This window comes from Patiria miniata, unplaced genomic scaffold, assembly GCF_015706575.1.
Source record: "Patiria miniata isolate m_02_andy unplaced genomic scaffold, ASM1570657v1 HiC_scaffold_13, whole genome shotgun sequence".
Taxonomy (NCBI): Eukaryota; Metazoa; Echinodermata; class Asteroidea; order Valvatida; family Asterinidae; genus Patiria; species Patiria miniata.
In genome coordinates, this window is record NW_024037051.1 from 11,843,742 (window position 1) to 11,860,672 (window position 16,931).

The window sequence follows — 16,931 nt, forward strand, 5'->3', positions numbered from 1 at the left end:
TTTTTGTTGTTAAAGTAACAAACACAACATACTAAATTCAATTTTTCTTACCAAAGTATTGGCAGATAAATGTTCAAATTGTGAGAAATGTGCCTGGCATCATGAGTGACCTCATCAATAAAGAATATTTTTTAAATATATACATGTATGTTTATTTCAAATGCGGAAAAGCCCTATGTTCTGTTCATGGGACAGACATAGTTCTAGTTATTATTATTATTCCATCGAAATCTTTGTATCCGTCATAAATAATCACAATACAATTTACATTCATTACGGCAGACCTGAAAACTGCACAGTGGATGCCGCACGTATCCAAAATATATATAAACTGTACAAAACATACAAAGTTGGCGGTGGTTTGGGGGGACTTTACCGGAAAACGTAGATTGGCACGCTGTGCTCCGTGACGTGGGTCAGGTTAAGTGACTGGTACCTAAAAACAAAGAGAGAAAAAAATAACAAAGGAACCTTTCATTTTACAAGTAAGCAAGTGTAAAAGTGAATAAACGGCATTTGCTTTTGCTGTAATTTTCAGAAATGTATGGATTTGGGGATTTAGTATTTTGGTCATATGGCATGTTGGGGCTGGGCTGCTGATACTTTTGACAAAGTTTGCTTGAAATCGGTCAAAATATGTAGGATCAATAGACAATGTCAATGTGTGTTATTATATAACCGACATACATATCCTTGTTATTTGATTGGTGGAACTCACATCACGTGACATTTGTTATTACCTCCATTCACGCCGGGTCTCAAAAAGTACTATCTGCCCATGGGGAATGGGAAATGCTATTGAACAGTTAGGATCAGTCTTGTTCCAAGACGCGGTATTTGTGTGCAAATGCATGCTGGTGTGCGCGTTCAGTGTTCCGCGTAGCGCGTATTGTTCCAAAGAGCCAGTGCTACAGAGTGGGGTTCAAACATTTTCGTGAAGGGGTGGTTTGGAAGAGAGAAATACATTTCCCATCAATTTTGTAGTGAAATAAAAGTTCAAATATATCAAATGACAAGGATCTATATGTCAGTTATATCAAACAAATATTGAGTGGCTTTAAATTGTGAAATGGGAGGAATATTATCGCTCGGTAAAATCTGGACTTTTCCAGTTCACTCGGCTTCGCCTCGTGAAATGGAAAAGTCCCGATTTTACCTTGCGATAATATTCCTCCCATTTCACTCTGAGCCACTCAATATTTGTATACTAACGAACGGACTAATGGAGAGACATGATGATATGTTGAGCAGCTACCCGCAGCTACAAAGATGATTTTGAAGACCCACCATTCCGAGCTTCTGTGATAGTAGTAGCCCTCAATGTTGGATGTGGATTTCTGGAAGCAGATGTAATAGAAGCCGGCAAACGAGGCGCCCTCGATGTTCGTGATGTTGTGGTCTGGTACCAGGAAGCGCTCCTTGCAAATAGAACCAGAAACAGATTTGTTTATTTTGGATCCCGATTTCCACATACCTATTGCGTCGACAAGTTACAATTATTTACCATCCGGCACAAAAAAAAACAGTCAAGTGGACCAATTTTTTTAATCTGGGATTTTGATTATTGAATAAGCTTTTCAATGAGAGAATATGGGATTTGGACAAAATCCGACGAGTTATACATGTAGGTAATTTTCAGTTCCCACTTTTCAAGGCCTCGGAAAGTTTAAAGTTAAACTAGAACGGCCAAGCTGCCATGAGCTCCGTGTGCCAACGAAAGAGGGCGCCCTTTTATCTAGCAACGACGTCCCATGGGCGGGAAATTAAGCTGGTTGACGCGCACCGTTCTTTGTGTGTGATGCACGTACACCAGGGGATTTGTACTATGTGGTACGGCCGCGCATCGCGGCAAAATTGCAGTCAGGCAAGATGGCGTCGGTCGGTCACCCCAACTGTACTTTGTTTGCCGGTGAGGGGGTATTTGTGAACAGAGTGGATAGCTCGCTGTTGAAGGCGGAAAGGGAGGCTGAAGGTAGGGTTGGGGATGGGCATGATGGAAGGGGATCAGGATTCAGGATGATGTGCCAAGGTGTAGGTGTCAGTCTTTTTAAATGCGAACATAAAATGTCCTTACACTAAGTACATGTACATGTACCACATCACCGCCATCACCACACTTCCCCCCCCCCCCTCCCCACCCCCCATCCTTACCCCACCCTACTCCTACCCTGTCCTACTTTGTTTAGGCGACACAAAAAGGGCACATCAAATCATGTTGTACTTGTTTTTATGTGGATGCAAAAAAAAATCTACTTACTTTCCACCTCATGAAGACGTAATCTGTGCTGTTGAGGGCTTCATAGTCAAATGTGTCCAGGTTGAACGTTTTGGCATACTGGTAAAAAAATAAAAACTGGCCCTGGAAAGAAAAGTCAGGCATTTGTGAGAAAATACGGCACATATACATAATAATTTGGGAGGCTTATCATCCTTACTGGCAGCTGGTAAAGCTGAATTGCGAAGGACGCGGCTACAACGTGGTCGGGCCGCTGGCACGTAAAGGCGCCTACGGCTGCCGGCCACATTGACCCATATATGACCACGGAGCACAGCCTGAGATCGAAAGTGTTTGATTTTTCCGGAGGGAGGAAAACCGGAGGTCCCGGAGAAAAACCCTTGTGGCACAGGAGAGAACCAACGCACAACTCTACTCACATGTGATCCGCGGCCAGGCCAGGATCCGCAGCCAGGATTCGAACCGTGGTCACCTTGGTGAGAGGCGAGTGCTTTATGCACAAGCCACCCATGCCATACTGTACTTTTACAGTTACACACTTAATACTAAATGCAAACATTCAATGTAAGACCAACTACTTATTTGTCTTTGATTTTATGTCTTCAAATGTCTTTTGGTGACCAGGCTCCGATTGTGAAACAGAGAAATATCCACGATTCTGAATAGATCTTTTGAACGGTAGCTCTACTAAGTGTTTTTGTTACATTAACTCTAACTTCCCTCAACCCATCAAACCCCAACGGCATGTTTTGTTGGAATCTGTCAGGATGGGTACAGTTCCCCTGAACTGACAGTCTTTTACATCGGGTTGGCACACCTCCAGAATCAAAGTCAGAAATATGCGTTTGCAGCTTCAAATATGGTGTTGGAATTTGCCAGGATGGGTATGGTTCCTAGTAAATCATGCTAGGAAGTTTCGGTTAACCCTAACTCCCTCTGGCATTTTTTTGCTAGGATGTAACGTCAATCCCGCAAAATCCTCCAACTGCCTCCATGTAAAAATGGCATACAGCCTCAATCCTGCAAAATCCTCCGTTATTTCTTGAATGTGGTCCGTGTAGGGAATTTGGCAAACAGTCAGATTATTGTATGTAATGAGAAAGATATCTGGCTATATAATAGGGCCGTCGCAGATTTGGCCTTTGAAAAAAATGTAGGTAGAATAACAAGCAATTTTCTAAATGTTCCAAATGGCTGCCATTGCTTGTTTTTCTACCGATATTTTTTCAAAGGACAAATCTGGGATGGCCCTATAGCCAAATATCTTTCTCATAACATACTCTGACTGTGCCAAATTCCATGCTTGTATCATCAAAGGCACAATCCCAACGCCCATCTGCCATACTTTTTCTCAGTGTACAATTCTGTATGCCCAGATCATTACCCAAATTGTACACTCTTAACCCTAACCACCCAAACTCCATCAAAATCCATCCCCCCATTTTGGGAGACTTGGTCCAGAAGGCCTGGTGTGACTAAATATTGATGGAGTATGATGGACTAGGGCCTAATGGCCTGAAGCAGTGCTAGGGGTATCCGATCGATTTTGCCTAGCTTCCTGTACTGCTATTGTGATAAAAGCCATGTGTAGCAAGTCCATGAATGTCAACCAGTGCGTCAGTGGTGGATTTCATTATGTCATGTACAGTTTTGTAATTGGACGCACAGTGATTGATGGATTTTGATGGAATTGGTCCAGTTCCTAGTAAAAGACTCTAGAAAGTTAGGGTTAAGGCAAATTATTCAACATTTTCATAGGTTGCAAAAATTGGTTGAAAGTTATTGGTGTCTACAGCTGCTATGGGCATTCTACATGTACTTGTGGCCTCTTCTAGAATATTATGGTAAAAAAAGGTTAATCTTTAGGAGTGCACCACCACAAGGGATGTCAAGAACTGGTTCAGAACCACTCTTCAATCCGGTTCAAAGCGGACCGGTCTACCGGTGTCTCCTGAGGCACCTTACCCAGTGCTTTCTGTCCACCTCTTCATCCGCGTCCCACTTCCTCGTCAGGAAAGGGTGCTTGTCACTGATGATCTCTCCCTCAAAGAAGGTGACCAGCTCCGGGTACTCGTGGGTCAGCCCGCTGATCTTCAAGTAGCCGCACAGGTAGCTGTTCTCTTCATCCACATTCTGAAGTAGAAAAAAATTACTGCAAGTTAAAGCTACCGTCCATCATTTGCAGCTATCCAAAAAGTAAGTGACATAATAAGTGTTGAAAAACATACTTGGTTCAAAGATAGCAAGGGGAATGAACTCCCTGTGAAATTATTCTTTCTGGCAAGCTGTCATTTTGAAGAAATCTAAGAAAGAAGGCCTTTCCAACAGTGCATCTTGAGACACACTGTTGGAAATATCCGTTAGTAGTGTCGTTTTTTTTTATTTGACGATGCGCGTACAAGCGTTAGCATGACGCACACGCGTGCGATTGCTTTAATTCGTTGGATCAGTGTGCAGCATCACATACATGCAATCGGCTCAGTGAGAACGTGTCTCGGTCGCTAACTTCAGGCCCAATTCAAAACATGATTCGCAAACTTTTGATTTGAAATCGAGATCCTAGAATGTTGTTTTTCTTGAAATATACAGCTGAAGATGAGCTGAAACTTCATAAGGTTGGTTGTTCAGCACCCTTCTTTAGATTCTGAGCACATTTGTTGCTTCAAACGAACAAAATGCACAAATTATAAATGATGGACTGTATCTTTAAACTTGCATGATCCCCCGGCATGCTGGCAGTATTTATACAGTCAGTTAGTAAGCGCACTTTTCAGTTGACCCAACCAAAACCAACAATGACCTCATTTGACCCCTAGATGACCTCAAAGGTCTGAAGTCATCGGAAGTCCCCCTACCCAAACAATTATTGTCACCAGGTTTGGTTGAGATTGAAGTCTGACTTTTCAGATGACAGCACTATTCAGTTTAACTATTCCAAAAACAACGACTCAGGCTCATTTGACCCCAAGATGACCTTAGGCTCATTTGACCCCTAGATGACCTTTGACCTCAAATGTCTCAAGTAATCGGAAGTCTCCCTACCAAAAAGGTTTTTGTCACCAGGTTAGGTTGAGATTGAAGTCCGACTTTTCAATCAACTTGGGAAAGATTGGAGTGGCCCAACTATAGATGGGTCCTACTCATAGCTAATTTCAATGGTCCCAAGTACATGAAGTAAAGTCAGGCTTTGTAACAGAGCTGTAGAGTAGTCGCACAGCAACATAAACTATAGATCGGACTGCAAAATAAAAAGATTGGAGTGGCCCAACTATAGATGGGCCCCACCCATAGCTAATTTCAATGGTCCCAAGTAAAACTAAAAGTCAGACGTGCATCAGAGCTGTTTGGAATGTTCTGTAGTCATACATGTCATACAGCAATGTAAACTATAGTTTTGGGACCGCAAAATAGAAAAATTGTAGTGGCCTATAGATGGGCCTCATTCATAGCTAATTTCAATGGTCCCAAGTAAAAGTCAGACGTGTAGAAGAGCTTTTGGGAATGTTTTACAGTTGTACAGCAACATAAGCTATAGTTCGGACCACAAAATAAAAAGATTGTAGTGGCCCAACTATAGATGGGCCCCACCCGTAGCTAATTTCAATAGTTGGGACCGTCCCAACTATAGGTGGGCCAGCCCAACTGCAGAGCTACAGTTAACTTGGGACCGTCCCAACTATAGTTGGGACGATCCCAACTATAGTTGGGACCAATACATAGTTGGGGTGTAACAAAGACACATGAAAGATACAGTAGTACTAGGCCTATTTGAAAATTGTGTTACGGCTGTCGTAACACACCGCACTACCTAGTCATGCTAGTGGTAGTGTGGTGTGTTAATACAACAGCCGTTACACAATTTTCAAATAGGCCTTCTGTATTGTTACAGCACTGTAAAAACAAAATGCGGACGTACATGTAGGCCTATATCAGATTTACAACTGCCCATCCAACCAGAGCACTTCGGTCGCTCGATTGGTTCATGTTACTGTTACTAGCTACGCGTTACGTAAACATTACTACGAAAACAAACTAAAATTAAAAACACAAAAACAAAAAAAAATAAAACAAAAACAAAAATACATTTGTAAACATGCCAAACATGACCCCCCCCCCCCCACCAAAAAAAATCCTTCATTTTTTTAAATAATTATAGCTAGTAATTAGTATCAGTCTGTAAAAAGTTCTAAGTATGTTAGGATATATTATTATCATGATTACAGAAGTCATATTGCGATTGGAATGGCATTGTGCACAATGCAATGGAAATGGCCAATGCACAGTGAATGAGTGTGATCTGCCATATGCATCATTGCATGTAGCCCCACTAGTGTGGCCGTCGGTATGCTGCGCTGAACCTCTAGCCACACACCGTGGTACCGCGCGCTACTGAGGACGAAGTTTCATAAAATCTGCGGTCCGTTTCTTACATTCTCGGTTTCTTACTTTCTTATGGTTGTATTCTATGATGTTTCACCTATCACTTCTGGGATGCTTAGGTCTAATGATGTTCCATTTTCCGAGATATTCTTCGATCTTTCGGGAGCCCATATGCACTCGTGAAACGTCTGGTGATGGCAGCCATTTTGAATGGGACAAGAGATGACCTCAAGCTGTGACGTCGCGTTTATGCAAATTGCTTGTCGAGCGCGCGAGGGCGCGAGTTGCAAATGCGACGGCTGTTTCCTGTACCGTAGATCCTGAATAGAGATCGGTGCACGTGGCCCCCTGACGATAAATGCATGGTACAGAAAACAGCCGTCGCATTTGCAACTCGCGCCCTCGCGCGCTCGACAAGCAATTTGCATAAACGCGACGTCACAGCTTGAGGTCATCGCTTGTCCCATTCAAAATGGCTGCCATCACCAGACGTTTCACGAGTGCATATGGGCTCCCGAAAGATCGAAGAATATCTCGGAAAATGGAACATCATTAGACCTAAGCATCCCAGAAGTGATAGGTGAAACATCATAGAATACAACCATAAGAAAGTAAGAAACCGAGAATGTAAGAAACGGACCGCAGATTTTATGAAACTTCGTCCTCAGTAGCGCGCGGTACCACGGTGTGTGGCTAGAGGTTCAGCGCAGCATACCGACGGCCACACTAGTGGGGCTACATTGCATGCATTGCAATGGTGCAAAAGCGCTGTGGTATGCATATGGTCAGTCGAGTGTTTTACCTGAAGTTCAACTTCTACGACGTAAGAATTACCCCTGCTCTTCTGGAAGCCTTGAAATTTTGAACCACTGTACAGCAGGGATCGTGCAACGCCCTGCTGTTTGCTACTTTTCGGGGGTGGTGGATAAACTGTAAGACCGGGCATTTTTTGTCAAAGTTTTTCACCAAAATATGCCGCAACCGCCGAAAACCAATATGGCAGCGCCCAAGGATGACAGTTCAGTGTTCGTAACGATAAATTTGATTGGTCAAAAGAAAAGAACATTGGAATACCGACCAATCAAGACATTGATAACATTGAGTGGAAAAGAGATGAATTGAGGCGCGCCGTTAATAATGAGCAGCGCCCTCTATTATGCGCACGTGCGTTAAATTCATGAACGAAGACAGAAATCAGAATGTCCGGCAGTATTTTTCTTTCCAGATCATGTCAAAGCTTGAGGAGAATTTTACAAGGCAGTTCGCATCCATTTTTTATGAATAATGTGAAACGATTTTACAGAGGTGAGCCTTAAATTTAAGAAAAGAGCATTTGGAGGAAGTAAACTGAAAGTGTCATTCACCTGTTCACACTGCACAAACAATGACAAAGTTATCATGTACAAATGAATGACTAAAAAGGGGCGGGGCTTAAGTTGGCTGTAGTGGGAAGGGTGGGAAGGGTGGGGAATTGAGAAATTGAAAGGCTGTATCATCCAGACATGCCTGACGCCATTTCTCAAACATAAATTATTGCAAAGAAGGTCAGTCATTGCAAAAATGTTAAAAAACATGAATTTAGGAATGACATGAGTCATGACTGAGATTGTGTTTGTGAGAAGGCTATCGATCGAGTATTGTTCATTGTCGTTTGGCCAAGTAAAAAAAAAACCACCATCTTAATCGCCTAGCAATAACATCAGAAGCTTTGTCTTGGCTTTTGGAGCCAGACTAGTAGTATCATTTAATTTAAAAGAAAGACTTGATAAAAAATCATGAAGGTAAAGAAAACTTTGTAAAAAATGAAGAGGTAGTTGAATGTGTAACCATGGTGTAACCAATCGAGCTACTGAAGCATTCTGGTTGGTCGGGAAGTTGAAAATGGTGTTACGGCTGCCGTAACGATAGCCACTATGTTCCAAATATGGTTCGTGTAGTTTAGGACCCTGTTCCATAAGACTCATTAATTTAAGAGAATGAAAAGACATTCTTTAAAAAAAAATATGTTCAGGGACTTCAGTTAAGGCCAATTAAAAAAAAACATATTTAGCTTGCAGGATATATGTGCCTTCAAAAGGAGGAGGCCCTTTTTATTTGATAGTTCTGGGTAGTTACCTACTAGTTGATGAACACAAAACCTTCTTAAAGTGCTTATTGAACATTAGTATTTTATTAGAAACATCTGAACTTCTGAAATATCGTTTTGAAAATATGATGCCAACAATTTTAAATATATAAAAAAAAAAATTACGCAACCTCAAAAAGGAGGTGGGCGGGGACAATCAAGTTCAACTGGTATTTGTTTAACATAAATCAATCAATCAGTAAATTACCAAGTTTTCATTCTATTCAATTTGGCAGAGAGGAAGCGTTTTTACAAAAATGTCAGCATCAGCCAATCAGGGAAGAGCTTTGAAATCAACTTGGACCGCAGGAAGGTCAAGACACCCGCCGGCCAACTCCTCGTCATTCCCAACGAGCCATTGGCTATCGCCGTGGCAACAGAGTGGGATAACCAAGGAGACGTCATAAAGCAGCACACAATGCATTTGGTAAAAAAAAATCTTGGTAAAAAAAAAAATGCCCTTTATCATTGTTTTGTTGTACTACACAATTTTTCATTGTTTTCCTTCTTTTGAAATTCAATGAAATGCCACTGTTTTGGCGAAGTTGTTTTGTGCTCATAAATATTTTTTTCACATCAAGTCCATTTTTCTGTGGTTTAACCCTACTGAAGTCCTAGATGCAAACATAGATTCTGTGTCAAGTTGTCCTTGCAGTTAAAATCAATCAAATGGCTGTTTTCAACCCGTAAGAATTTCCAGCCTACATAAAGCAGGATTGACTGCTTTGGACTGATTAAGTAACTTGATACAGCTATGCTTTGACTCCGGGTGAGTGATAAAACAGCTGTGACCACAGCTTACCTGCTTTGTCTGTCATGACCCAGTTTGACTAGTCACAGTGCTTGCTCTACATATGATCTGACTGCTGGTGACTAGCCTTTGTTAAAAGTATAGCAGGGGACGTGGAAGGGAATTTTCACTGTCTGTGACTGTGAACATTCCGAGCAGCGAAGCGGTGATAAAATTCTCCACATTTTCCAAATTTGGGCATAATTTGTTTTTCAATGGGCCAATTAGGCCAAGCTTCCATGTAATCCTCACCCCTACTGTACACCACAAGCCTGTAGACTCCCATTGGCCGGACTCTAGCCACTCCGGAGTAAGGAGTGCTGAAAGACAGAAGCCAAGATGGCGGCTCATGCCTTTGTGCAGTAATTAGAGAAAATGGCGGCCAAACCCTTTGTGCCACCGATCTTTGTGTCAACCCCTTGTGCCGCCCAGAGCTCAGACAGGTTGTAAACAATCCCTGACGATGTGAATGATCTATATGTTGTGCATGTACAGGCATGAAACACATGTGGTGATAAAATTCTCCACGTGGCAACTCCATGTGATTTTATTTGCTAAGCTGCTCCCAGGGTTAAATAGCAGGAGGGTTTACGTTTTGCCAGTCCTAGAGAGGGCTGACCTACAGTTCTCTTGCACTTCGCTGACTCACTGACTGACTCTCCAGTTACTCACTCAGTCACTGACTCATTTGTGTGTCTGGCAGTGCCATTGTATAGGATTACCAATGAATGGGCTAAAATCGATCCCATTGTGTAGACCAGATGCATAAATAGACTTCCAGTGAATAAGCCATTCTGAATCCAATGAATAGAATTTTGTGGAAGCTGGGAAAAGCTTTAACAAGGCTTGCCTCATCTTGTTTAATATTTTATAATCTATTTCATGTAAATGTAGGCACGATTTGTGATTTTCAGCTTAACATCCATCTAAGGCCAAATGAAAAATAAATGTTTAGCGTCCCCACCCGCTTCCTTTTTGGAGGCCGCCTCCTTTTCTTTCTTCCTTTTTTTTTTTTTTTTTTTTTTTTTAACGCCCCAAAAAAGATAACTGTAAACACTGACATCATTTTGGCCTTTTTGTCTGTTGCATTTAGCCAATATAAAGCTGGTATGTCATTTCGTGAATCCTGAATGGCGGCCATTTGAAAAAGAAACTGGCGGCCATTTAAAAACAATAGCCCATTCGGGCAGCCATTTTGGAGGGAAAAAAAAGGCCTCCAGCTTCCTTTGTTTTCAAAAAGGCAGGACGCTAAACACGGTGTGTGTTTTTTATTTGGCCTAATTTATGTTGATTTCTGAGTCTGTACTAGTATGTGCTTCATTTACATTGCTTAAATGTTTGTAAATTCTTTCTGTTAAGTTATTCAATGTCCATTATATATTTCAATACAAATGTACCATTTCTGGCAGTGATTTGACCAATCGGCTTTACTTTCGTGTTCTATTTTTAGACCTCATTATGCAACACAGCCATAGACAACCCCTCCACAAGGAACAAACAGCAGGTCATTAGGGCTATCCTGCACTACCTGGACACTGATACAGTATGGTAAGAAAAGAGCAACATAACCTCTTAACTAACTCTAACCTTCCCAAATCCTCCAAAATCCTCTTTGCAAAATGGAGGATTTTGCAGGATTGAGGCTATTCATGGCAAAAATGTGTGGCTGATTTTGGAGGATGCACTGTGTCAAGGTCTTAGGCCGGACCTGATGTTGTTTATGCTCAGCTGTGCACAAATTTAGGCCTATATTGTACTTGAAATCCTCCGCACTGCTCCAGGATGTCACTGGCTCTGCCTCAAAATTTTGCCAGTGATTGCTGGAGGATTTTGCAGGATTGAGGCAGTGGTCACCCCTCCAAGGACCACATTCAAGAAATAGTGGATGATTTTGCAGGATTGAGGTTACATCCTAGCAAAAATGCCTAGGGAGTTGGGGTTAAAAATAATAGTATGGTGCTTTTATAGCACCTTTTTGGGAGTGTGGCTCAGTGGTTAGGGTTAATTACTGGTGATCAGAGGGTCGGGGGTTCAAATCCAGAATCTGGCCGTATGTTGTGTCCTTGGGCAAGCCACTTCACCCCCACTTGCCTCTCTTTAGATGCATTATACCGTAATGGACTATTCCTGCCTGTCAATCAAATATTACACATTGACCAATTAGATTATTACTTTTGGTCAGGTGACCAAGTCAGCTCAGTCACATGCACTGTGAGAAATGTACACAAACCAAAGGTGGGCGGGGCTTATGGCCAAATCTGGTGTTATATGAAAATCTGACTCCTTTACCCTATTATTGGTTAAACCCTCTCACGTGACCAGTGGCTCTCCTAAATTATACTTACGCATGCGCAATTGACCTATCGTAGTTTTGTTTGTCTCAGATTTTGCGTGTTCCGCATCCATTTGTACATCATGTAATTGGACAATATTTCACAAGCTGCATTGACGCGATTCTTACGCGATTCTACTGTGATAGGTCAATACTACCAATGTGTCCGTTTTTCATAAGAGTCCTAAATTCATGATACGCCGGAACGGTCCATTAAAACAACCATTCAGTCTCAAAACGACTCTGTCTTGCAGTTACAGATTGCAGGACCCACCAGAGCTGTTTGCCCTTCAGACCAACGAGTGGGATCCGCTACTAGACTGGATCAACGAGAGGTACAAGGTTGAAGTGTCCTCGTCAACCTCTATCACAGGGCCTGAGATACCCGACGCCACCAGACAGACCCTGGGCCATCATTTAGAGACACACTCTGATTGGGCTCTTGTAGGTAAGATCATAATTCACAGAGAAAAAGGTTGAAGAATGGACAAATATCATGCTTAACAGAAGACCATGTAACCTCTATTTGTATATATATAGTGGTGTTCCCTAACGTGGCGCACTTCGACGTTTACCCCGACTTTCCTCATGCGGTGTTGCCAAACTGCTTTGTTGACCAACTTCAAATTCATACAGTTAAATACTGGTACTTTTACCTTATTAATGCTTGCTGTTCAACCTTTGTAACAATTTTGGTGTCATTAAATTTTATCCGAAATTCAAAAACGGTGCCTGCGGAAATTGGGGACAAGCTTGGCCGACTGTTCCTTAAACATGGCACACTTGAACAATTCTCTGAAAATTCAAAATTAACATTTAAGAATTTCTGTAAAGTTGATAAATTCTGATAAGAAAATTATTTTCTTATTTTTTGGGGACATTTTCAAAGGGTTCACTGTGCACTTCGAAATAAAATTGGAAAATCATAATTTTTCTTTTAACTTTGTAATGGGTAGATAAACGCGCTATTTATGAACGGGAGTGTTTAGAACTTGATGAAATTTCACTTTCTGTGAAATTTCAGTTAAAACTTTTGCTCTAGCTAGGCGCTACGGGTGAAAAATCAAAGTGCGCCACGTTAGGGGCCGCGCCACGTTAGGGTACATCAACAATATTAGTAAATGGAGTGTCGTTAAAAGAAATATGAAATTATTGAGTTTCCTGTAGCAATGTGGTAGTCTGTTGAGGTGTGAGGAATCACAAATCCATCACAAGCAGAGTGTGTGTCGAAATTGGAGGTAGATCTGTTGAGTTATTGGAGCAAAAAATGTTGCAGGAATAAATAAATCATCCCAAAAGATGAAGTTAAAAGGTTGAAAAGTTAAAAGTGTCTGCAGAATATTCCCGTATTTATGTCTGCAGCGGGCAATTTTTGTTTCCAATATCTTTACCTTTGTATTTATTCAAGAAATTCTGTGGTTCATATCGATACCTTTGTCATCATCCTAACTTTGCATGTATTGAAGAAAACAGAGCAGTTTTTCTTTTTTGTTTTGTGACAGGCTATGAAAACACAGTGAGTTGCCTGAAATCGGTAGTCCTGACCTTTGCCCTGATGGACAGGAGGCTGGGTGTAGAGGAGGCTGTCACACTGTCGCTATTAGAAACCGAATTCCAGGTGAGATGGCGATTACAAGAGGTATCTCTATTTCAGGATTAAGCGTTAAATTTGCACGCCATACGACTATCAATGGAACGTTTTTGCATAAAGGTCTCCTGTCTGAAGTCAAAGTCTTTTGGGTTGAGATTTGAGTTGCACGTGAAATGGGTGCAAACAAACCTTGCAACAGGAATTTGTTCAGTGGCATCTTAGCATTCATACAGGGCGAGTAAAAAAATAACAAAACCCAAATGTCGGGACCATTGTTTTATTGAAGTTCTGCATGCAGCACCTTCAAAATCTAGAATATGAAAGCCCAATTCATACGCTTCCTTTTAGTACAAGAATCATTCAAATCACTCATGTACTTTTCAAGTTACGGAATTTTAAACACAACCACCGTTTTAAGGTTCTGTCCACGGATCACAACAAACTTCAGTGTTCTTTCAGCAAAACGAAAACAAATCACATAGGGATGTGTGTGAATTGTTTTCGTTTTGGTGAAAGAAATCACACCTTTTTTTGTGATCCGTGGACAGAACCTTCAAACGATGGTTGTGTTTAAAATTCTGTAACTTGAAAAGTACATAAGTGATTAGATTGATTCTTGTACTAAAAAAAAAAGCTTATGAATTGGGCTTTCATATCCTAGATTTAGAAAATGCTTCATGCAGAACTTTCCTAAAACAATGGTCCCAACATTTGGGTTTCGGTTTTTTTTTTACTCACCCTGTATTGCAATTTGTGAGGGTTTTTCAAGCTCCTTTGGTTGTTAGGCTGTTGCAAATTACAGTATTGACGAGAAAATACAGCAAAGAAGCTGCCCATAATTATGTGATAAAGAAATCTCATTGTCATCTTATTCATGGCCTGCTTAATCCTGTGACCTTACTTGAGAAATTTGACTTGTGGCTGACTTGCACTGCAAAATCCAAAAATATAAATATATCTTCCTTAAAAAATGTGCTTTATTATTTGCTTTCAGACTGCAAGATGGGGCAGCGTTGAATGGGCGCACGACACGGAGATAGCAGACCTGAAGGCACGCGTTGCGGCAGCGTCACTCTTCACCCAGTTGGTCTCCGGGTCACACGAGGTCAAACAGAAACAACCAATTCAGTAAACTGATGACGGTAGCAGCATTGACTGTGTGACAATAGGTCTCGTTCAAATGACGTCATTTCCTACAGACCATCCACATGCATCGGCATTTTGAGCGTCAACTTGCAATAACGCGCATCGGCTGCGTCGTATTTCAAACACATTTCGAGCAACAAGCGAACATGTTTTGAACATTTTCAACACTGCGCAATGCGTGCTTGATTAAAATACGCAGTTGCAGTTCTCGAACAGAGATGGCCGTCATTGAGCGAGCCCTATACCATCTTATGTCAAGTATGCATCGGACTTTACCTCGTGAACAGATTTGGGCTGGATTGGTGTATTGGAGTCACAAGAGGGCAGTATGTAACTTGATTGGTCTTCGTGATAATTTCCAGTGTCGTCATCAATGTTTGACTGTTTATCAGTTAGTCAATTCCACTGAAGTTTATTGAACATTTTGTGGTGCTCGAACACTTCATGCGTGCGCTGTACGTCTGTTTCTGTCAGTTTGTTTTGCTTACATTTCAATTTTTCGTAAGGACCCCAAAGTGATACGAGGGCGGGGGATGGGGGGGGGGGAATCATATTTTTTATAAATAACCTAGTACATCCATCATGTGCTGTAAAGCAAACTCAGTTTCCAAAAACTACAATTGCACAACACATTCACACGATTCAATGAATTTGAACTTTTTCCAAATGAAAACTTTTTTAGAAGTAAAACAGTTTTTATTGACGCACACATTTAGTACAGAAAGTTATTGGACGGAATACTTTTTGTACAAAGCCATTGTAAAATATACACAGTTGTTTACACATATGTACAGGCCTATTCAATAATTGTGTTTGGAGAGGTTCTTAAAATTACGTATCGTGAAGACTGGAAAGACAGAAATAAAGGATGCAAATCCTTAAACAGGGAAGCCAGTTTGATTTCCCGTTTTCAGTGGAACAGTGAACCTCAAAATGTCTCAAAATAACTCATTTTTGAGGTACCGTCTTGAGGTGCCTCTAATACCTCACTGTGAGGTTACTGTCTCCGAGGACACGGCTAAAATACCCCACTAGTGCCAGTTTTCTTCAACAGGGAAGCCAGTTTCATTTCCTGTTTTCAGTGAAATGGTGAACCTCAAAATGTTTCTCAAATGTACCTCATGTTTGAGGTACTATCTCGAGGTGTCTCTAATGCCTCACTGTGAGGTTACTGTCTCTGAGGATCAAGGCTAAAATACCCCACTACTGTCATTTTTTTACAATTTGTTTATCAGTACTACAGCTGGTGTTCATGTCCCTGATCAAGTTTCAAGTATCAGCTTGAACCTCAAAGTGTTCATAGTGCCTCTCTTGCGAGGTTACTGCCTCTGTGAGGGGACACCACTAAAATGTATCAACTTGTCAATCAGTATAACAATTGCTGTTTCCATTTCCCATTATATCCCCCTGGATGAACTCTTCCCTGATTGAACCTCAAACATCGTATTTGTGAGGTCACTATCTCTGTGTGAGGACAACAAACATGTTTCAACGTGTCTACCATTATAACAGTATAAGTTCATATCCCCATCATCATCCCCCTAATCAGCTTTTCCCCGAACCTCAAGTTCTGCGCAAGGACACCACTTAAATGTATAAACTTTATCAATAACTATTACACTTGCTGTTCAATTTCCCATTATATCCCCCGGAGCAGCTCCTCCAAGGTTGAGGACAACTAAAATGATTCAACGTGTCTATCATAACAGTGTGAATTCATATCCCCGTCATCTCCCCCAAAATTAGTTATTCCCTGAACCTCAAGTTCGAACCTCAAAGTGTATCTAACACCCTAAGGAAGTTACTACCTCTTTGTGAGGACATCACTAAAACAAAGCTCACTGTGTCTATCGGTATGATACATTTGGAGGTCTAGTCCTGGCGTATCCCCATACACCCTCTTCCCTGAACCTCAAAGTGTCTTGAAAGCCTCATACATGAGGTTACTGCCACTGTGTGAGGTTACCACCTCTCACATGCCCGTCTGGAGGTCCAAGTTGTCCAGCTCCTCCCTGAGGTGATCGATGAAGTTGTTGATCTCCTTGACACGGTCCCGGTTCCTGGTCACCTCCTCCTCCTGGTGGATACGCTCCATCAGCGCGGCCAGCCAGCCGTTGGCCCGCTGGATGATGTCATCCTCGCGGTTGTCTATCTTGAGCATGTGGGTGTCGTGCGAGGCGCTGACGGCGTTGGTGATGGTGTCCTTGTCTACCAAGAGCTGTGGAAACACAGAGATGCGGTAATTTCAAGAACCAAGATACACGGACCATGTGCCCTGTAACGTCATGCTGACAGGCAAAAGCCGGGCACCCAAACAGAAAAGCATCTGAC

At 41.7% G+C, this 16,931-nt stretch overlaps 3 protein-coding genes across 5 annotated transcripts in view; 1 reads left to right on the forward strand and 2 right to left on the reverse strand.

Moving 5' to 3' along the window:
- Window positions 1–7,696, reverse strand: LOC119721295 (glucose-induced degradation protein 4 homolog). The gene is made up of 5 exons (XM_038191301.1): window positions 7,419–7,696; window positions 4,202–4,369; window positions 2,258–2,359; window positions 1,288–1,418; window positions 1–436 (listed from the first exon to the last, which is right to left on the reverse strand). Exons 1-5 carry the CDS (start codon window positions 7,560–7,562, stop codon window positions 373–375), a joined length of 609 nt encoding a protein of 202 aa, XP_038047229.1. The 5' UTR covers window positions 7,563–7,696; the 3' UTR covers window positions 1–372.
- LOC119721293 (ATP synthase mitochondrial F1 complex assembly factor 2-like) lies at window positions 7,421–15,490 on the forward strand. 2 transcript variants are annotated; one of them, XM_038191300.1, is made up of 6 exons: window positions 7,421–7,548; window positions 8,978–9,168; window positions 10,982–11,079; window positions 12,118–12,311; window positions 13,366–13,481; window positions 14,449–15,490. In XM_038191300.1, exons 2-6 carry the CDS (start codon window positions 9,160–9,162, stop codon window positions 14,584–14,586), a joined length of 555 nt encoding a protein of 184 aa, XP_038047228.1. In that variant the 5' UTR covers window positions 7,421–7,548; window positions 8,978–9,159; the 3' UTR covers window positions 14,587–15,490. The 2 variants fall into 2 exon arrangements, with proteins under 2 accessions (XP_038047228.1, XP_038047227.1); XM_038191299.1 differs by lacking the exon at window positions 7,421–7,548 and adding an exon at window positions 7,736–7,921.
- Window positions 15,273–16,931, reverse strand: part of LOC119721292 (dynein regulatory complex subunit 3-like) — a 22,067-nt gene continuing 20,408 nt past the window's right edge. Inside the window, exon 11 of one of the 2 annotated variants that reach the window (XM_038191298.1) lies at window positions 15,273–16,818. In XM_038191298.1, the coding sequence (XP_038047226.1) occupies window positions 16,573–16,818 (246 nt within the window). In that variant the 3' untranslated portion in view covers window positions 15,273–16,572. The remainder of the gene's footprint in view (window positions 16,819–16,931) is intronic. The other variant, XM_038191297.1, reaches the window with a different exon arrangement.